A 22471-nucleotide genomic window follows, 5' to 3' on the forward strand; every position below is an offset into this window, starting at 1 on the left:
GGCTCTACTTACATACCAAATCTCCTGAGAAACAAGCATGTGTTACAACTTCTGGCAGTAACTTCAGGTTTTGCACTAAGGTGATATTTTGTACTAAGGTGATATTTTTGTTTGTTTTACAGGAAAATACTCTGAAAATGCGTGATTCTAAGAGGCTTTTCTTTTTGCTGGATCTCCTATTGCCTCTCAAAAGAAGAAAAGATTGATGGTGAGACACAGTAAACAGTGCAAACTATCCATATTGTTATTTTTAGTTTTCAGGTTTTTCAGGATCCCTGTTCCATACACAGAATACCACATTTCCAGCTTCACATAATAGTTTGCACAGACAAAAATCTTACTTTCAAGAGCATCTTTACTGATGTGCATTCAGTCTTAACTAATCAATCCTGGAAAGAAAGTATTATATTCCATTTTAAGTATTATCAGGATTGGACATGACTGTATTCAATCTTAACATCTGAAATGTGTGTAAGCACTTTCTAAAAGCTAGGCCAGTTTCACCTCTGACATAGGCTCAGCTTTACTGAGCTCAATGGCATGTTGCTCACTTAGACCAGAAACAAACTTGGCCCTTAAAATATGAAAGTAGTCTGTTACCATTTAACATTCTTAAAATACCTCTCATGCTCAGACACCTCCTAAGCAAATACGTGCAGGCAGCCACAGAATTGCGACCACCTCTAGGGTCGAAGGCGACAACCGGATGGAAAAAGAGCATCCTGGATAGCACAGTAGAATGGGATATTTTTTATCAAGTATTCAGGACCTCCTCTTACACCTTGTGCCCTGACAATTTTCCCTGGTGATGCAAAAAGGGGGAGAAAATACAATAATAGTTTCTGGATACATAAAATCAGCCAAAGAACCCTCTTCAGTATCAGGAAGTGTACTGACACATTTATTTCAGAGAAGTCCCTGAGCCCTGCAGTGTGGATGGTGATCTGAATTCTTTAAAGCTGAGGGCGTTTGTAACCGAGACTTATTTCAATATTATCTCTTCTATAGTTACTTCTTCATCTGTGCTCCCCTTGCCCTTCTGCCTTTCCCTTTTATCATGTGAAATTTGCAGCTACAACTCCAAGGTTCCTTATTGTGGTCAGAGAGAGGGCGCAAGCTCTTTCATGCAGGGAGTAGCTGTGACAGCGTCCATGCAACATTAAACTACTGGGCAGCTTTGCGATCGTGCCCAGCACTAAGTTGCCTGCTCCCTGTCCCTTCTCCCTTCTCACTTGTCCCTTCCCCCTCTCCAAAATATTTCTCCAGCCCCGTCTCATTGGTGCACTACTGTCCTTTGCCTTTTTTAGACTGCCACCCTGTCAATCTAATGCAATAAGGCTGGGGGCAGGTGCAAACTCCCTGCTATGGCTCCTCTTACTAACCAATCCTCTACTGGCTCCTCATCCCAAAATACCGGAGAGCCAATGGAGTGGGAAAACCCGGGACCTTGGGGAGAGAGAGAGAGGAGAAAGCTGCTGGATTGCTGGGGGGTAGGGGGGCATGCATTTAGGACTAGGGTTAGCTGCCGAATGCTCCGATTCCTCTTGGGACTGTGGTGACTCGTGGGTAGCAGGCGTGCTCTGCTGATTCATTTTTATCACTGTCAACATGGTGATCAAAGTCTTTGTAGCCACATCTTCGGGGTCTACAGCGGTAGGTGTCTCATTTAACATACTCCTCTTTCTGCTGGGATCGGGTTAGTAAATTAGATTAGAGGATCCCAGGACAGCCTGAGTTTGCATGTGAGAAAAAAACACTGGATTTATTCTAGCCTGCATTGACCATCTTATTCTTGAAAGCTACTCAAGATGTAGAGAATGCCTGTTAATGCAGACTTGCTTGCATGTGAGTTTTTACTACAGTTATAACATCTACATATAAATTATCTGCCATCTGATAGATTTACTTCTGTTTGAAAAAGTATATGCAATATATATTCACTGAAGAAGAAAAAAGCGGATACTGTATTTGCACAAAAGCTAAGGTAGATTGTTTACAGTAGAAATTAATGTATTTGTTTTTAAAAGAGACTTTAGGACACTGCTCCTGCTGAAGGGGACCTGTGTCTAAGAAAGAGCCTGGAGCCAAAGTAAGCTGAATAAAGTTATGCAGAAAAAAATTCTTCCCCATCCCCCTTGCTTTCCCTAGGTTTTTGGTTTGGTTTTTTTTTGTTTTCCTTGGGACTTTTTTGTGTGTATGTGTCTCCTGAAATGCCATACTGATGGTTTTTAGTATTGAGATCTACTGCTGTAGCTGTCAGCATAGTCTATCAGCTGAAGGGAAGGGCATGTGAATAGTAGGGAGGTTGGAAGTCTGTGGGAGGTGGGAATTGGGAAAGGACTGTTTCCTTTTATATCCAATTCCCAGATGAGCTCAGATTGCAGCTTTCCTTTGGCAGTCACTCACTACCAGTGACACGGCTAAACAAACTGGCTGGTGCTTGCACATAGTTGTAACTACATCTCTGTCTCTCCCACACCAGCTCTGTGTCTTTAACAAGCTTCCAGAGTTGAAAAGCTCCAAAAAACACCCGCAGTTTATGGGACCATCATCTCTAGAAAATTAATTGGGGGTCATTCACTAAAATTCAAATTTAAATACAACTGAGGAAGTTTGCAGTTCTCTCATCAGCTTGTGTTGCCAGCCTATCACCAAGCGTGACACTCTAAATTTACTATTGACATTTTAGCATTCTCTTTTTTTTTTTTTTCTAAGAAACCTCAGATACAAGGGGAGAAAAAGAAGAGGGCGTTGGAAACTGCAGGTTTGGTAATTTGTAATCTAGCAGTTACTGCTCAAGCGGCTTTATAAATTGCTATGCGCTGTGCATTGGCAGTCCTTTCACTTCTGTTTGGTCTCCTGTTTTGGTCTCCTTTTGTTGACCAAAGAAGAGTCCTCTCTCCCTCCTTTGCCACTCATCCATTTTCTGGGGAAAGTTGTAACGATGACCGAAATCCCAGCGCAGGCATTCCAAATGTGTGCGCTGCGGCCATCCTCATTTTGTGTGCCTCTGGCACGAACTGCCACCACTCCAGCTATAGGATTGGGGCTGTAGTTCAGCGAGGCAGTTGTGTGAGTGCTTTGATTAAACGCTGACATTCAGAGATCACTTACGCAATTAAAATCAAGCGTATCATATATTTAGCACTAGTTGAACCAAGATCTGTCCTCTGCTGTAGGCATTCCTAGCAGCTATAACCCACTCCTTTCCTCTTGGACGGCAGTGGAGGGATGTGTGCGCCACACTGAGCAATGTGCAAGCTTTATCCAGCCATTTTGAGCTGTTAAGCATTGCTACTGTGGTTTATTACTGCTAAGAAAGACAGCTAATGTCCGTGAACTGTAATATGTTTTAAACTTGTTAACGCCCATCTCCACTTTATGTTAGCAGCCCACAAAAGCTGCTAGTGAGATCCCAGACATATATTGGAAGGAAGGGTATGGCATCTTTACGGGGCAATATGCCTCTGTATTTCCTCCTTTCCTCAGCACTGGATGTACATATAGCTGTAGCAACCTCAGAAGGCAGCATGTGTTCAGATTACTGATATATAATTGCCATGCCAAGTAAACACAACATTCGGCTGGAGTAGTTTTCCATATTTACTGATAAAAATGTATGGAAAGTAACCTTTCAATGAACCTTTAATGAGTTTTGCTATATATAAAATAAAGCTCACTCATACAAGAAGCCAGCACAAACCACAGTATATCTCTGAAATCCTGTTAAAACCAAATTTTGTATCAGCCTTGTACAGCTTTTCCTGAGAAGAATGAATTTAATCCCTAAACACCTTAAATTGGAAGTCTAAATTGTCCTAGTAGCACTGGTGCTCTCTGCAATGTGACTGATCTCCACCAATGGCGTGTAATTAATTTTGAATTTAAAAATATAATGGGCTCAGCCTCCTCTGGTGTAAATCAGCAGAGGAGCATTGCTAAAGAATGAAAAACGTTTCTCTTCTATGTACTGCACAGTCACACTACTAATTGCAACTGGTTATGTTAAAAAATACTTTTAAAAAAGTGAACCATGTAACATTCTGGTGCTCTGGGTCAGATGCTTGAATTATATAATTCATTGTGGCTCTAGAGCAAATCTGCAGCCTGTATTTTTCCCCTCTATAATTCAGAAATTTATTTTAAATAACTTCGGCTTTATTATCTTTCTGCTCCAAACTTAGCTGATAGTCAGCTATTCATTAACACAAGCAGAAGGGGAGACACTTATTCATAACACTAAAAAGTACTAAATACTTGGCTTGAAGCAAGCAGTAAAAAAATAAAATAATTTTGTTACTAGCCACAGACGTGTTCAGAAATGGGTAATATCCTGCAAGGTTTTAAGGTACCGTGAATCACAGGAGAAAGGAGGTTCATGTCTTACACAGGAAATCTTCTACAGTCTTGCTTACTGCTGCTCATTGTTACAGCACTTCTAGAATTCTTTTACTCTCAGCATTTTTGGTGACATTTTATAAACTTCTTCACCTTCAAAATCTCAGAAAGACTGAAGAAAATGTAGTCTATTTGAATTATGTCCTCTAAAATACAAGGTAGGTGTTCATCATCCATGACTGTGAATGTAGTCATCTACAAACTTGAGGTCCAATTTCAAATAAATTTCAAGTCAAATCAGAAGTTAGAGTGTGATAAATAGGAATAATTATCAGGAATAGGTTGTCCATGCAGTGTTAGAAGTAGAAGCTGCAGCAGGTCTACCTGCCAACATTTATGTTCCTCTTGCTGTAAATTGTTGACTGTGTACCGTTTGCTTCTGCCATAGGCATCAGGTCAACACGAATGCTCTGGATTGCGAAGATATAGATGATAATATTTAATTATGCATCAGGTGAATCTAATATTACCTGTAGCTCTTACACTCTATCTAGAAAATATTTATTTTAAACAGTTTTTTCTTATGTTAAGGGACTAACAGCTAGAGATGGTGGAACTTCAGCTTCGTTGAAAGGGAAAATGACACTGATGAAATAATATCCACCACCACTTTCCAGGGAATCTATGCCCAAGTAATCTGAATTCTTCCCATGCCATCAGGCACAAGTGAGGGCACAAACAAGCTCCTGCAATCTCATCCATTCTGGGAAAACCTTTGCATGTCCTCTGCATGTCCTGGAAGATTTCCCTCTCTGAGTGCTGTTTGGTGGCTGCCCAGCTACCTAGCACCAGCCACAGCAGAGGCTTGTTTTATGGTTTCATACTTAGTGTACATTCCAAGTCTTGCTCTGCCTAAACCCTGGTAATTGGAAGCCTTAAGACATAGTACCTCTTCTGCATAGTTTATTGTTGTTATCATAATGAGAAACACCTTGCTTTTTCCTTACCCAAGCATAATTGCATGTAACTTTTTATTTTTCCTCAGCATTCATTTTTCTCGCAACCCTCCCCTCGTTTTTGCTTTCAGTCCTGGTGCTATCTGAGCCTCCTGTGTATTATGAACCTCAAGCTGAAGAAAAAATGTTTATCCAGGTTGTTTAGTTCTGAAAGTTATAGCTGCAGCCACAAGCAAGGGAGGACAGAATCTGCAGCTCAGTTTCCATTATCTCCTCAGAGGCACTGTCCGTCTGGGGCATTTGCTATTCCAGGAGCCATATCTACTTCAGTGCCTGTGTCCAAAGAGACAAGCTGACGCTGAAGTTGCAGCTGACAGCACTTGAGTAAGCTGGCTTTCACAGCATGTGGTGAAACTCTTAGTACTGTCTCATGCAGATTTTATTAACCATTTACACAAACATTATCTTACCACTTCCTCTAGTGAAGTACCCCTCAAGCAAGCAGTCCATTCTGCCACCTGAATGTGTTCTGCAAATAACTGGACTGCTAAATGGCCATTAAGAAAATTACTTCTGTTTAAAAAGTGAAAATAAGAACATAAATAAGCACCTTTGAGATCTGTCAGCTGCATGGCTTTTGAACACTTTGGACTAATTTTTCCATTCAAAGTGATGTGCATTTTTTAGCTCACCATAAACCTCTGTTGCTCTCATAAAAATGTACAGCATTTTATCTTTGTTATTTTTTATAAGAAAGCATAGCTTATAGACACAGCATATAGACAGACTCTTCCTTATTTAAATGAGAAAAATAAATTTTATCCTTAATCATGAAATTTCTTTCTTCCAATATAATAGGCTATCACTCCATTTCAGCTTCTCAGCTTTTCAGGTTTATTAGATTACAGAAACACGTAATCCATGAAATATTTTTGGTCTTATTGCCTGTCTCAGACCGATTTACACTAGCTTAGCATCACTGCAAATTCAGTTGTTCAGATGTCTGATTTGTGGAAGACATGGTTTCAAATTGTATGATGGCTTGTATGTAAAAATTACCTTGATACATCATTCTAGCTACTGCCTATATAGGACACTAATTTGCTGCATCGAGTAGCATAACTGGGAGGAGAAGAGAGTCCCATCTGGAACGTGATTGTGCTAGATGATAGTAGTTTAGTTGTCCGTGACCAAAGAGCAGCTTGGGAGAATTTGTACAGCAAACAGTGCTTGCTTCCAATGCTCTAACACTTGTAGGGCTAAAGTTCAGCCTTGCAGCTCTTACACAAGTGAGACATATACAAAATGGGGAAGTTCCTTAAATGTTCCTTTACTAGAGAAATATAATGAGTATCACATCTTCAAAGTAAAGTGGTTATAAGCTTGATGCCTGCATCCTAGGCCTGTACAGAACTAACATAAAAATGAATAAGGGCCATGATTGAATTTTAGGTGTCACAGGAGGTATGTATAACACGCTTGCTTTGTATGCAATATGTTCCTCATGGTCCAACAGGAACATCATTCTGTAATGTGGGAAATATTCAAGCACAGGAGTTAAGCTGTACTGGATTTTCATTGAGCTGTACTGATTTTTCATTTCTCTCATATTTAATTATGCCTAGCATTAAAGAACAGGGACACAGAGAAACATGTGGCTCACAGAAAGCTAAATGTCATATGTAATGAGTAGGAAAAAGGAGACTGTTTCCTGTTGAGGAGAATATGTACATTCTCAGATCTGTGCTAACTTTAGGCAGGATTAGCTTTAGATATCTGTACACCACACTCACAAATGTGGGAACAAAGTAGGAGGCTTCCTGCTGAGCCTCGGTTCTTAGATGGAGGTATCACTGCTTCCAGGGAGGAAAGAAAGAAGCTGTTGCGGAGAGGGGAAGTAATGGCAGTGCTCTGGGTGCTGAGAAGCAGTGTTGAATCTCAGCTTCAGAAAGTTTGGAGGCTGCTACAATAGAGGATCCAACCTAACATACTTGCATTAGTTCTGCTTGTAATAGCAATTGCTTTAGAAAACTATTTTCTTTTTAAATAAGGAATTTTGGTTTTCCTCTTTCCTAACCAGATCAAAAAGAAACAGCAAGAAGTAGTGGGCTTTTTAGAGGCCAACAAGATTGACTTTCAGCAAATGGACATAGCAGGTGATGAAGACAACAGGAAATGGATGAGAGAGAATGTCCCAGGTGAAAAAAAGCCTCAAAATGGAATTCCCCTCCCTCCGCAGATCTTCAACGAGGAGCGGTACTGTGGGGTAAGAAACTGTTTGGAAATTGGAATACCTTCAGAGAGCCTTCTTTCACAGAGAGTTTTTTTTCCATTAGTAGGAAGTGTGAAACAAACTCCTTAAGACAATTTGAGATTCACTTTGAAAGAATAATTCTTAGAAAGCATTTTTTAGGCACAGAAAAGCAACTAAACAAATATATATATATTTTTTTTTAAGAGCAAAATAAACACTCAGAAGGAAAACTGGCTAGAGAAACTTTGCTTAACAGACTGTATAGATTATCCCCTGCAGACGCGGAGCCTATGCAGAACCCAGAGCTCACTGGAAGGCGTGGAGTTGGCCGCCTGTGAGGAGCTCTGTGTTTTCCTCTCACAGTCTCCTTCCTCCTGCTGTGTAGCTCACTCATAAGTTGTCCTGCTGTTGGCTCTCTGCCTGCACTCGCAGTTCAGCTCCTGAAGACCAAGGGCAGAACTGTTCAGGTGATACTATGGCTTCTTCACACAGTGTCTCAGGATAACCAAATGTAGGCTATGAAGATAGCTCAGTTGTACTTGGAGAGGTAGATGCTTAATTATGTGGTTTGACAATACCGAGCTACTCAAGACTAGTGAGATACCTAGCAAGGCTGATCTGCTGTCTCTCGCTGTATAGCACTTTGCTTATTGAACTTCCAGTTAATTTTGCATGGTGAGTCTTGATATTTTTTTTTTGTTTGACACAGACTCATCTGGGCTGCTAGGATGTCAAGTAGGTGTCTGAAGCACCAGGGGCCATCAACAGAAGTCTTTATTTTCCATTATATTATAAAAATAAAAAAGTAAGAATTATAGTTCACTGGAATAGTTCTAGTATGTGTTCTGAATTGTTGAAATTATGTTGCTTATTCAAAAAATATCCAGCGCTTCATAACAGAAATTGTAACACTCATTAGATGCTTTTGTATTTGCATATATGCTTGTAACAGGTTATTTCTCTTGAAAGAGTTTGTTCAAGTCAGTGATAGAGAATACTGTACCAACATGAATATTAGGATAGTTGTACTTGTTTTGGCAGGGATGGAGTTAATTTTCCTTTCAGTAGCCAGTGTGTTTTGGATTTCGTATGTGAAGAATGCTGATAAACACACTGATGATACGAGTTGTTATTAATGAGACCAAGGTCACTGTCCAGCTTTCCAAGTCTCGCTCGTGCAGATGCAGAAAGCTGGGAGAAAGACAGACAGAACAATTGATTCAAACTGGCCAAAGAGAGTATTCCATGCCATAAACGTCATGCTCAGTATAGAAGTGGGGGTTGCTGATGGCAGGGGCATCTATTTTTCCAATTTTTCCATCTCATCTCTTTTGCTTGCTTGCTGGCATCATTCCCTTACCTTGCTGGCTCCATCTCCCCCCTTTGCCTGCTGCTCGATTTTGTTTCTGTGATCGCTGCTCAGGATGGGGTGTATCGGTCATTCAGACATTGGGTGGTGAGAAATCGTACATTGTTCATTTTGTACATTTTAGTATCCTTATATTTTTTTTCCTTTGCTATTCTAGTAAACTGTCTTTTTCTCAACCCACAAGTTTTCCTTTCTTCCCAATTTCTCTCTCTGATCCCACTGGGGAGGGTGAGCAAGAAACTGGTGACTCAGGCTAAACCACAACATTGGTGAATCCAGAGATATCTGCGACATTTTTCTGCTCGTAGTCTGGATAGAAATACAAACTGGAAGGTACTCTGATATGATCTCTGAAATGAACTTGCAAAGTACTCTGAAACGTAGATCACATAGTGAGCCCAGTTTTAAGTTACTCCACAAATCCAGTGTGAACTACTGCAAAGGTTGTTTTGGGAGAGAAGGGATTTACATGCCACTAAGTTTTCAGAACTAACTTCAGTGCTCTCACAGCAAAAGTTGCTAGCATGAGTAATGGAGTGCAATTGTTTCCTCATTTTCTCATAGAAATCTTAAAAGAGAACTTGATAGGTTAAAATTCATGTGCATTTCAGCATCCAGTCTGCACCAATAAAAAGTATAATTTGGTATAACTTATTCTGGATTTTGTGGCAGCATATGTTGCAATGAATATTTCTGAGATTCCCTGGAGAGGTTATGCAGTGAATTAACGAGTTACTGCCTTACAGAGCATTGCAGCTGATCCGTCTTGCCAGTATATGATAAATAGACAGTTTTTACTCCATGTCTGAAGCTGTTTCAGGAAGCCAAATAATCTACATCTTGAAATAAATATAAGTTAAGAAAGAGTCTTTTGCAAAGACACCTCCATGTAAAAAGGGGTCCAGAAAGCAGTTCCAGCTACTGGTTTAAAAACTAAATCAAATTTACACTTAGTCTAAAAGTCTTCAGAATTGTAATATACCTGTCTCTCAAAGCTGGCTGCTAATGATCCCAGTGGGTGCGTAACAAAGATACATTTATAGCATCATTATTTCAAAATGAATTAGGTAAGGAAATCCATATCAGTACATGAGCCTTGCTCTCCTCCTCAAGGGAAGGTATCCTAAGGGAGCTGTGCAGTGAGTGTGAAGGGGGATTATGTGAGCCAGTTGAGAACATGGCCAGGGGCTGGCAGGCTGGTGCAAAATTCCTCTGAGGGACATGATGTCTTCTGCAACATGTCTACAATGTAAAGCTGCTAATTTGCATTCTACACCCCTGCATAACCTGTGCAGGTCCAACAGACCCATCATTCTGAAATCTAGAACTGGTTTATGCTGTTAAAGATTTACATGATAAATCTTATCTCTTCCCACATCCTTTTGCCTCAGCCACTTTATGAAAAATAGGGCTGAGAATTGCAAAGGTCTGTCTGAGTCATGGACTCCAGCCCAGTATCCTGAACTGAGGAAAGTCCCTTTAAAATATGTTGCTCTTGTTAGTACAGTCTTCAAGGTCCTCAGTTTAATGGCATCTAGAAACCTTCAGATTTGTAGCCTGGGTATATGCAGCCAGATTTTACCCATTTCCTGGTATGCCAAAATCACTCTTTAGCTTGAACACATCTAGTCAAATGTGTTTGTAAATGGGAATCATATCCTCTATTAATCTTCATTTTTCTATGCTAAACAAGTCAAGTTCTTTACACTTCTTATATTTTGCAAGACATTTTATTTTTCTCTTTCTCCTTCCTACTAGTTTTTTTTCTTTCTTCATTCCCAGGTAGTCCTTTGTTTTGAGGTCGAACTTGTTACATTTCATTTCTGCTCATTCTCCTTTCAGAGATCACTCTTTTCCATCATTTCCCTTCCTATCGATTGTCCTGGATGTTTGGTTCCCATTTGTATGTGCATGTGTGTACACATTAGCAGCATGTTCACCTGGGAACACTGGCCTTGGGAGGTGAATATTGAAGATAATATTTCCTTCCTGACCCTGAGAAAGAGGGGTTTGGGAGATGTGACAACCTTCAAATATTTTAAGGGCTGTATCAAAAAGGAATTGATTATTGGTCTGAATTCAGCATTGACCCTACTTTGAGCAGGAGGTTGGACTAGATGGTCTCCTGAGGTCTCTTTCCACCTGAATTATCTTGTGGTTCTAGGATTTTGTAAAATATGTTCTGCTTCACGCCCACTGGAGGTGGGACAATATGTAATGAGCAAAAAAGGAAGCAAAGAATGTTTAAGTCAGATATCAGGAAAAAAAAAACATGTAGTTTTCAGGAGATTGTCTCATTATCTCATTAAATGTCATTAGGAATAGTGTAGTGGTTCCTGCCTTGGAAAAATGATCCTTTGAGATCTTCTCCAATCCACTCTTCTGCAGTTCAGTGAAATTTTGGGGATGGGGGTAAGGAAAGAGGGAATACTGGGGACAGGTGAGGAGGCTTCCTTTTTGTACTGGAGCAGACTGACATAATGAGCAAGTAAATGCAATCCTGTTGCTAATCTTCTTTTCTACTGATATGTAAAAGTATCTGCATCTTCTGGCTGACCCTGAAGAGCTGCTTCACTTCCTAACTTGTACTGTAAAATGAAGGTTTCTTATGGATGCATTTATGAAAACACACCGTGTGTTTTCTGCAAGGTCAGACAAGCTTATGACTGTCATATAAATAGCTTGAACCTTATTTTTCTTTCAGCTCTTTGGTATCACCACTTGCAAAAACAGATTAGAAATGGATTCATGTTGTATGTCTAGCTATTGCACCAATTTCAAGTATCCATTCTAATCCATCAATGTTGGCAATTATGTTCTTTGATCTTTTTCTTAAGCTACTTCTTGGTTCATGTCTAGACAGACATCTGCATCTGTGTCGCTTTCTAAATATATTGAGCACTCTGTTGCTCTTGTCTTTGCTTTTGCTTAACAAAAAACCCTGGGAAACTAGAAAATAAATGGAATGTAAACTAATGGTTTTCTCTGTGAACTGAAATCTATGCTTTTCTCTGTAAACTGAAATCTATAGAATAAATTACCCATGTATGTGCTTTTTAAAATAATCTCTGAGTTATTAGGTAAGAAAGACTTTTATTTGGTGCTTCATATAACTGCGAAAGTCACACAGAAATCATAGAGACCTCTGGCGATCTGTAGTCCAGCCTGCTGCTGAAAGCAGGGTTAGCCTTAAAGTCAGCTTATGTTGCTTGGGGCTTTGGCCTTCTGAGTTTCAAAAGTCTCTAAGGGTGGTGTTTCCGTGCCCTCTCTGTGCACTCCGACCTAGTGCCGTACCAGTCCTATGGGGAAGAACTTTCTGCTGATGTGCAATTGGAGTTAGCTGTTTTGCTGCCTGGCATTTCCACAGCAGTCGTACAAAGGATGGTAGTGTAGGCTGTATATGTGCATATGCACTCATATCATAAAGAAAAACTCATAAAGTATTTTCTTAAAAATATGTTTCACTGTGTTTTTCAAAGACTAGTTCCAAAGACAAATGATACCACTACCCTCCACCTAGACCATTTATGTCTTCTCATACAGATATAATATTATTACTCACCTGAAATAAATTGTAGCTGCTCGTTTTTCTTACTGCCTGCCTTGGGAACAGCTATTTTTGGTCATTCAGTGAATGGAGAAGTGAACAAGTCATTGTTAGGAAAGTAAGAGTGCAAATATACAATGCAAAAACTATTCCATGATCACTGTAGTCATGCTTTTACCCCATGCTAAATACATAATAGCTTGCTCCTCAGTGTAAGCAAGCTAAGTGACCTTCCATTTACTGCAAGATAACACATTTACTGTTGGATGCCATTGTATGCTACCAGTTGCGAAGGAGTACCCAGTATGATAGCAGGTTGTATCCTCTTCTGATAAGGAGTTCATGTGGTCATTCAGATGCTTGTGCCCTCAGGTCTGGTTATCTACAAGGCTACGTGTCTCTGGAGATTTTTAGTACACTTGCCATCTGCTGCTTTTCCTCTGGGGAGGCACTAAGAAGATGTGTAAAATACCAAGTCCACTTCGTGGCCCTTCCTCGTTACAGTCTTCTCTTTGTTCCCCAGCTATTGACGTGTTGTGCCATAGTTTGCTTAGGCTGTTTTATGGGTATGTGGTATGCAGGAGGACACAAGTTTCCTGTGTTTGTATGACCTATCAAAGGCCCACGTCGAATTCCAACCCTTTGAACTGCAGAAAATCCTTGTGTTCTTGTTTGCTGTATTGCTCCTAAGTTTATGGGTTAGACTTCAGACACTGGCTTTCTTAAATACTTAGGGCAGACCTGGGTTAGATGAGGAGAACCCCACAGCAACGTGAAAACAGCAAAGAGGTGGTTTGAGAAATGAGTGGCCAGGAGCAACAGGACATATTTTGCTGGGTCAGGGCAAAATGTGCTCCAGGGCTTCTCCCAGGCCTGGCAGTTTCCACTGCCTGTAGCTAGGCCTGTGTGAAAGCCAATCTGTCCCTTAGATAAATCAGTGAAGTGGGCTGTCATTTATCCTGTCTGTTGAGCTATGTTACCTCTTCCAAACTGGACTGAAATGGCATTGATTCCAGTCTTGTTGACATTAAGGTGACTTCTCAACCATCCACTCCAGCCCTTCCCTAGGATTACCCTTGGCCAATAATTTATTTTCTGGAAATACTATAACAGCCCAATAAAACAAGTGAGGTCCTAACCCAGCTTTACAAACAAGTGTCAAGGATGAGTCAGCACCTTATTATTTAGAGGCTTCTATTTTGGGAGTTATTTGGGATGAGAGGGAGGATGATAACATGGTCAAGGTAGTAGTCTAGGATTCAGCAGACATGCGTTCAGTCCCCCTGCTGTGTGACTGGGGGCTGGTCACTTATGACCAGACTTTCTGCTGAGATCTCAAATACATGTTGATTTTTACCTGTTTAAGACGTGAGCCATGAACTTCCTAGTAACAAACCAGTGATAGCAGAGCTTCCTTAATTGGTAGGAAAGTTGTACAGGAGAATACACTAAAGACCATGCAAGTTCTAGACGGTAGGATAGGAGCCATCCCTCGCGTCTTTTCAGTTATGTTAGCACTGAAGAGAAAGCTGGCATTTAACTTAATGATTTATAACTTCACTTCACATGTGGACAAGACATTTTGGCTGGTACATGTATGTCAGAGAGAAGAACACAGTTCTTTGCTAAGTTTGTCCGAAAAGTAGCTGCATTTTCTAACCAGAGTGCCTTTCTTTAAAATAAACAGTTTCCTCATTATCATTTCAATGGTGCTATTACATTGGCTGTTGCCTTTTATTTGCCATAAAACTGTCCAGGGTTTTGAGGGCCTATTTTATGTTCTTACTCACAGCAAGTTTTATTTTAACATTTAAATAGGAATGGCTTTACTTTGGTGTGTACAGCTGAGGCACATTAAAATGAGATGCTTAATTTTATCTGATTCTGAGATAGATGCGATATAATTAAAGTGTAAGTCTCTGGAGAAATTTGCTCATTTGTTCATTTTTCCAGCCGCTGTGAAACTCCCTTTATCTGAGTTTTCTTCCTGGGGCTCAGATGATGCAGGCGCTGGTACAAATGCATAGTCATGTTCATCAATGCAAGAAAGATTTGCCTGGGCTAGTCTCTTCCTCCTGTGCTTTTTGTTGATTTTTGTTACCAATTCTCTGTTGTTTGTTTGTTCCTTTTTTAGGATTTTGAATCCTTTTTCTCTGCTAAAGAAGAAAATATTATTTATTCATTCCTGGGTCTTGCTCCTCCTCCAGGCACAAAGGTACGCACTGCTGTCCTTTCATGGGGGACGTTTATTTGATTTTAATAAAAGATGAAGATAGGCAGTGACTCAGCATGTCAAATAAGGGGCAGTGACAAGCATTACATTACATGCTGGTGCAGCAAAGTGTTTTTAAGGGGGAAAAAAAAAGTCTAGTTCAGTAAATACTAGGAAATACTTTTCCCTTCTTTCACTGCAGTCTTGTTAACATGCATCCATCTGATGATTTTTTTGTTGTTGTTGGCACAAAGCAGTATTTTATCATGTTCAGCGTTTAAATGATGCAGAATTTCCTAATGCAATTTATAGGTTGTGTTAATTACAAGGAACCTTCACTTCCTCCATGGCTGGATCAAACCTTGAGCGAGCGGGGTTTGTACTGACCAGCAACAGAGGGGCTGGGGTGTGGACCCGTTCCATCCTCTGTGTGCACACACAGACTGTCGCTATAGGGTTTGCTCCCTCGGCCTTGAGGAGATAACTTAAAGTCTTACCCAGGACTTCATAAAGTACCTTTGGCAAGTCTACCCATCGTTCTACATCCACTGTATTTTGACGATAACGATGTTCTAATATATTTCTGGCAAGACAAAAAGATATTTCTTTCTTTGGTTTTTTTTTTCTCCTTTTACAGAAAGTAATGTGTTTTATCTTTAACAGAGTCTCCTTCTAATTAGAAGTTTTATAACTGAGAGCATTACAGCTCACTTACCCTAAGATCTTGTTAGATGATAATCAAATGTTGCCATCTTTAATGTGGGTGATTCAACAAAAGAAATGAATCAAGAGAGTGATGAGCCAGAGTGACAGCAAACTCTGCTGCACTGTGGTGACCTGGCGGAAGAGCTGCTCTGCAGCATGAGATCTGCTTCCTAGTTCTACCCTGCTGCCAGCTGTGTAACAACTTGGAGTGAAACCGTGTCGTAAATGTCTGTTTTTCCTCCTCTGTAAGAGCAGAGAGAAAAAGGAGCCTTTGCTAAGTGCTTTGAGAGCTACCGATGAAGAGATACCCAGGGAAGAGCCACAGTTGCTATAAATGTCTCTGACACTGAGTCTCTGTGTGATAAGGAGAACGTGATTTAAACTTTCTGCTTTAGCCATGCCATCTCCCACCAAACGAAATAAAAATTACTTGCCCATCTTACGAGGGTCTTGTGAGAATTCATTTAATTAACACCCACAAAACCATGAAAGGCTTAAAAGACTACAGGTCTTACATGTTATAATAATTATAAAAGATACGTGGAGAATCAATGAGATAAGGAAAATTGCATTTTCCCATCTTCCTGCTTCATATATTATCTGCTTCTTCGTGCAAGCCTCTATTAGATTGCGTGTCTGTGAACCGAAGTAGCAATTTTTTAGAATTCATTCATTCCCAGCTGTCAGCAGAGCCTATTGCAGCTTCTACTTCGTGACAACTTTGTAACTGTTGAAAATAATATGTTCAGTACATTCTGCTGGGCAGATAAGTGTTAGTGCTATCAGTAGCAAGCAAGTGTGGTTTATGCTGATTAACTGCTGCATCGGTGGCAGTGGTGATTGTTTCGATCCAGGAAGTGGAAATAAGTGAGAGTGTTTTTAAAAAAAAACATGTAAAGACCGGAATTGTATTTACATCATCTCTCTTTTAGAATCTGTTCCTGAATTTGTGAGAGCCATATCCAAGTGTTTTAGCATTTATTGCAGAGGTGTTTCTCAGCATCTTCACTGCAAAATAACCTGGCTGCGCTTTGTCATACAAATAACCTTGCTGCACTGCTTCAGCTTTCCTTTCATTAGGCTGTCAATTAAACCTTAGCATGAAGTACAATGGATGGCTCGTGACATTGATTTCCAGCAGCATGAATTTGGAATAATATGTCAGGTGTGGAAGAGATGGTGACACATACGACAGGGTTTCATACTAATATCTTCTTAAATAATTGTATTTTTTTTCTGGAATATGATGATAGTGTATACAAGAAGCAAACTATAAAGCATGGAAACACTGCAAAGCAGTCAGTAAGCATTTGCTTTCTAGGGGTTTTTAACTCACTGAGGCATTATCAGGATTAATATGAAGCTGTGAGATGTTTTATACTCTCGCCTCAGAAGATTCTCTTTCCTTTTCTATCCATGTTTTGTCACCAGTAGTAGAGAAGATCTTTAATGACCGTGATGCTGTTTCACAGCACAGCCCACTACGATCTTGACCCAGGACTGTTTTGAGCCTATTTTCTAGAGCAAGCAGAGCAGCTTTTTGCTACTCCCTCAACAAATTGTAAGTTCCCAACAAAGTACTTGTAGTTAAACTCATTGCTACATCAGGCTGCTGAGTGCAAAATACATATTTCAGTTTTGCAAATTAGCATTTTTGTAGCCCTGACTTCTCTCTGGGTTAGGTGGCTACAACTTGTGACCAGACTTAGTTGAGTGGTGTTTACATTGAACTGTTACTGCTATAGGTGTCGGAGCTCTGGCGGTGCCAGAGCCTAATGTGCCAGCCGACCTACACTTAGAGGGTGAGCCTGATGTCTCTAGGACACATTTGGGTGCAGACCGACTGTAAGATGCGTGTAAGGAAGCTCTGAATACACACAGATATGACGGAGATCTCTCTCAGATCTGCAGCACACGTGCAAAGTAGTCTTTAAGCATGTATTTAAGTGTCCTCTTACTTACAAAAAAAAAGCTGCAATTGTTTCAGTAGGAAATAGCAAATTGGCATTAAAGTTAAGCAGGCTGGCTGGAAAAAAAGGCTGGGGGGCAGCTCCCTAAGTAGGCACCTGCTCCTCCCTGCAGCCAGAACCTCTGCTGAGGGTGCTGGTCAGGTACCACTGTACAAATGGCCAGTTGCTGTCTCCATTACACATCTGTGTTCCCAGATCTAGTACAATGAAGTATTTAGATGCCTGGATGGCATATGGCAACTTCTGCAGATTTTGGTGGAAAGGCCAAAGCTCTAAATTTGATCATTTGATCAAATTATTTAAGTCATCTATTTGCTTAGATCACTGTTGGAGTCAGGCAAAGATCTTCACACTTTTTTTTTTCCTGTATATCAAGTACATTTTTATCATTACAGGGTGTTATGTGGCCATAAAACTCAGTGACACTACAGAAAATCAATACTTATTTTTGGTGCTTCAGAAAGGGTCAGTTAGCTCACATCATCCTCTCTCTCCTGTTGCCTCCCAATCGTCCTGTATACCGTATTTTCTAAAGCATCATTTAACAAGGATGAGTTGCACAGTTTTCTACGCCTAAGAGAAGAAGCGGGCATAGTGTTTGTGTTAGTAAGTTCTTTAGTCTATTAATATCAAATACTTTCCCACTTGAAGGAATATCTGGTCTTAAATACTTGTCTTCTAACTTATAAACATGTTCCATGGCACACTGGGATATAAAGGACAGCTATGCTTTATGCCTGACCCAAAGATCACTCAAGGTAGCGATAGATTTCTGAATGATCCTGTTTAATCTTGGATTAGTGGCATGAGCAGTGATGTGCCAGTAACATACATGTGTATATTTGAGCTGCAGTCAATGTAGTTTGCATGTCTAGGGTCAGGTGTGTCAGTCTCAGCTGCCCCCAAACTCAGCTCTGTTTCTTTCTAAAGCCCTCATCCCTTTTGTGCTTAGTCTGAGACTGTTCTCAATATTCTTGAAAATGCTCTGAAATATTGGTAATGTGTGAACAGCCCAGTCAAAGCTCCAGCTGCAGGGCTTGCTTTCTAACATGGCACAAGTCAATTGTTTTGTCAATGAGATGCCTATTACTTAAACTAAGATGACAAACAGTATGCTGTATTAATACACCTTATGAGTATCTCAGCAAGGTTTGAATGCAGGTAGTTAATTATTTTTTATTTTCAGGGACACTAATTTTTTTGAGAACTTTATTAACTGCTGTAGAATACTGCTTCCATTTCCCAGAAATCCAGAGACCCAGCATCTTTTAGCAAGATCATTCAGGTTTGCAATTGCTCTGTGAGCTCAGTGAAACTGATTTACTTGAGCTGAGGGTGTGTTTTCAAATCTTGTATATGCTTAAGTCCTTAATCTTTGTATTCTTGGTCTTAATATCTATAATCTTGATATACCAAAATCCGTAGATACTTGAGCTTTAGTCTTTTAGTTGAAGATGACTTCTACTAAGACTACTTAGAATTACAAATTTATAGTATGTGCATTTTGTTTAAAGAGAAAATTACCTGTCAGCCAATCTTTATAAATGGTACTTAATTTAAAACTAGTTAAAAATTAAATTTTTTGGTTCTATGAAGAGCTAGTATAATGACAACATTCCAAACATCAAAGTTATCCATATAATTGACAAGAACTCTGTGTGTGTGTTGGGGGGTGTGTGTGTGTGTGTGTGTATGTGTGTGCACGTGTGTTCTGGCTGATAACACGCTACTGCTAGACTTTCGTTCTTTCAGCTGCACCTTTTTTTTGCCTTATGCTCTGAGTAAATATATGATTCATCTGAGATAGTCTTACACAATAAGTTCTTTTTAATTAGAATGCCATCTTCAGTCTTTATGTATTTTATGTATCTGCCAAAAAATATTGAGTATGTAGATTTTAAAATGAAATGTTCATGTACATAGTGAAAATAAATATCTAACCAATTTAGTTTTCTATAATGCAATTTTATTTTTTTTTTCATTTTAGGAACTGCTACAAAGAAATATCTGTAGGGAATTTTCCATTTGTTTAAGAGAACAATGTATTAACATAGTGTTGCACGAGAGAATTTCAATATATGTCTGTGTTAGTACATATTTTAATCTTCAGATATTTTGTTAGCTTGTGGGGGAAAAGTAAAAGATAAATGAAACCAAACAAATGTCTCTGTAGATCCATTTTTAATAACAATGCCACCAGCATCAGAGTGCAGTGAACCCACAGTTTTATGTGTACTCGGAATGAGACAATAATGCCAGAAAAAGCAGCGGTCTTTTCTTCTTCCTCCTACCTCTGGCTCTTTCTGCTTACTCCCAGCTGCTTATTCCTCTCCCCGAGCATCCACCACATGCTGGCAAAAACATTCATGCAACTGTGTAATGGAGTGTGCAGATTGTGTGAGTTACATAAATGTTTTTCTTTTTAAGGCTTTAATCTTGATCAGCCTCCTGCTCCAGTTCACCACGCAGCCCAGCAAAGGCTTTTGCTGCCAGGAGAGCAGGGTCAGGGCAGTGCTGGGAAGGACTTGCATGGAGGGGGATGCTTGCCTGCTGATAAGTTTTTTTTTGCTGTTGCTATTTTTCTCTGCGGAGAGGAAGGGGATCTCATGAGCGTATGTGCCTACTCTCTTCTCATTGCAAGCTCCTTACATGTAAAGCATATTTTCCATGGTTTGGGAGAAAATTGCCAAAAGGGCACCAAATCTTACAGTGAAGTTTCAGGAAAAAGATAAAACTGCAGACGTATTTTGTCCATCTTCACTCTGTCATGATACCTGCTTCCAAACATTCCTAACCTCCTTTCTATCATTTTAATCCCCATCCAGCAGAGCATCTCAGCAGGAGGGCATGTCTTACACTGCGCACCACATCTTTGGACAAAGATCCCTAAGTCAGCACTCAGTCAAGTATGCTCTGGGGCTAAAAGCCACGTAGCTATGCTAGTGTCATGCTTCTGTAGGCTAAGTACACTGGCTGAAGAAATCATATAAGATGAGAACACTGGAGGAGGACTTGTGAAGCTTAAAGGATAGGCGATGATGACTGGGGCCTTTTGTTTAACTTTAGAGACAAATTAAACCATGGAAAAGCAGAAGAACCCAAACAGACCAGGTGGATGTGTTGTAAGGGCTTGGTCGCACGGGTAAGAAAGGAGCTCATCTTCTGTCAGGGACATGCTGCTCTGTCCAAAGTGTGTAGGACTTAGGATAACACAGAAGAGGACCTCCTCTGAGCCCAATTCTCTGTTGCTGGAGGCAACCACACCACGTAACATCTCTCAGAAGTGGTCAAATTCCCTTTTAATGAATTACGTCCTTTGCCTCTGCTTCTCTGCTAGAAAGCTCTTCCAAAATTTCACACTGCTAATGATTAGAATTTTTATTTACAGCTGGTTTGGACTCATTTTTCATCCTCCTCAGTGCTCATCCAATCCATCCCTGATGTTTACTCTGATCTATTTTTAGAGAGCCATCATATCCCCTCACAGCATTACTTTCAATAGATTAAAGTAATGAGGCTTTTTTTTGTCACCCTTTCATAAGACAGGCTGTCTGCTCCCTCAGATATTCCTGTAGCCCCTCTCTGCACCTGTTGCAATCTGAATTTTTCTTTCTTGAGCCTGAGTGACTGGAACAGTACAAAAAGGTCCAGAGGAGGTTTTGTCTTGGCCTCATACAACATTAATATTCTCTTTCAGCTCCACGAGCCATACCTCACCTCATACGGCTGAGGATCACATTTATTACCTCTTTCACCATCACATCACATTCATGTCTGAGTTATTCTGTGATTATTTAAATACATCCATCTCTTTCTTCTTTGATGTTCATCAACTAACAAGCTCCCAGAGTGCAGTAGAAACATCTATTTCTAATCTCTGTCCCAGAACTACCCGTCTCAAAGAACGTGACTTTGCACTTCATGCGATTGTATTGCATCCTATTTCTGCTGTTCCACTCGAGGCCGTACAGGTCTCCTTTTATCTGGCACAGTGTGAGAGCCAGTGTGACCTTTCACAGCAACCTAGCTGAAAGTACAACAGGACTTACAATAAAGAGCCTTCTAGGAGGTGCTTGTTCACAGTGCTGGAATAAATACAGTTGAGGGATTGGAGTGTGAATTAAGGAACAGTTTCCTGATAATTTTAAACAAGAATTTTAAGAGTTTATATATTAAATCCTTTATTACTTCTGTTTTTCTGTATCTTCTTGACGAAGTTTAACTGGAATGCATGCTGGTGAAAAAGCCTTTTTTTTCTGAAGCTACAATGTGCCATCAGGGTGAGCATTGGTTTCTATTAAACTTTCCACAGAAAAGTTAGTGACTCTACTACACTGTGAAGAGGAAGAAGTGCTTGAATTTATGTTTTCCCTACACAAACACCACGCCTTTACCAACCGATCAACATGCCAACAAGTATTCCTTTCACAGGAATATTTCCAAAAGGGTATATTTTCATTTGAATGCTAAAACAAAATAAGAAAAACACCTTCCAAAACTGTAATGTCAAGAGTTTTATAGAAATGAATTTTTGGTTATTTGCCCTGAAGCTAACAATGACTTTTTCTTTGCTGACAGGAGACTGAAAAGTCTGATGCCACAGACAAAACTGAGGCACACACAGAAGACAAGACAGACGAAGGGGCTTCTGAAGAAGCTCAGTCTGGTCAGTCACCGTCTGAAGATCAACAGGTGATTTTTCCTTTTTCTCTTTGTGGTATGAGTGTTTTACCTGTGCTAAGCACATGAAACATAATCCTACAGGCCCTCCTAGTGTGCCTCAGGGTGGGAAGACTGGTTGCAGAGTGGTCCTGCTTGTTGTTTGGATGCATTTTCTTTGACATCATGGTGATATGAAACCCAGATAAATGTCCAGGGAACTTTGCTCTGAATCTTGAATAACAGCAGTTACCTATATTTAACAATTTCCTTTTGCCAAAGGTTGTTACCATAACCTTTTTTTTTTTTTTCAATGCTCATTTGGAACCAGACTCTAGTTATGGAGAATAATTTAGAACTAGACATCTGAGTCCTGTTTGTGTGGAAAAATGTGCTGCTATCAATGGCCAGCATCTGCAGCGCTCGTAAATCTAGTTGTTAATGTTTGATGTCATATACCA

The 22471-nt window shown here is 40.0% G+C and overlaps 1 protein-coding gene across 1 annotated transcript in view; it reads left to right on the plus strand.

Annotated features, from left to right (window-relative positions):
* The first annotated feature begins 1520 nt into the window (after window positions 1–1520).
* SH3BGR (SH3 domain binding glutamate rich protein) overlaps window positions 1521–22471 on the plus strand; it is a 29254-nt gene continuing 8303 nt past the window's right edge. The window contains exons 1-4 of the mRNA XM_086765546.1: window positions 1521–1653; window positions 7375–7560; window positions 14599–14679; window positions 21930–22043. Coding sequence (XP_086621672.1) covers window positions 1609–1653; window positions 7375–7560; window positions 14599–14679; window positions 21930–22043 — 426 coding nt within the window. The 5' untranslated portion in view covers window positions 1521–1608. The remainder of the gene's footprint in view (window positions 1654–7374; window positions 7561–14598; window positions 14680–21929; window positions 22044–22471) is intronic.

The sequence above is a fragment of the Chlamydotis macqueenii genome, chromosome 1 (assembly GCF_036417535.1).
Source record: "Chlamydotis macqueenii isolate bChlMac1 chromosome 1, bChlMac1.mat, whole genome shotgun sequence".
Taxonomy (NCBI): domain Eukaryota; kingdom Metazoa; phylum Chordata; class Aves; order Otidiformes; family Otididae; genus Chlamydotis; species Chlamydotis macqueenii.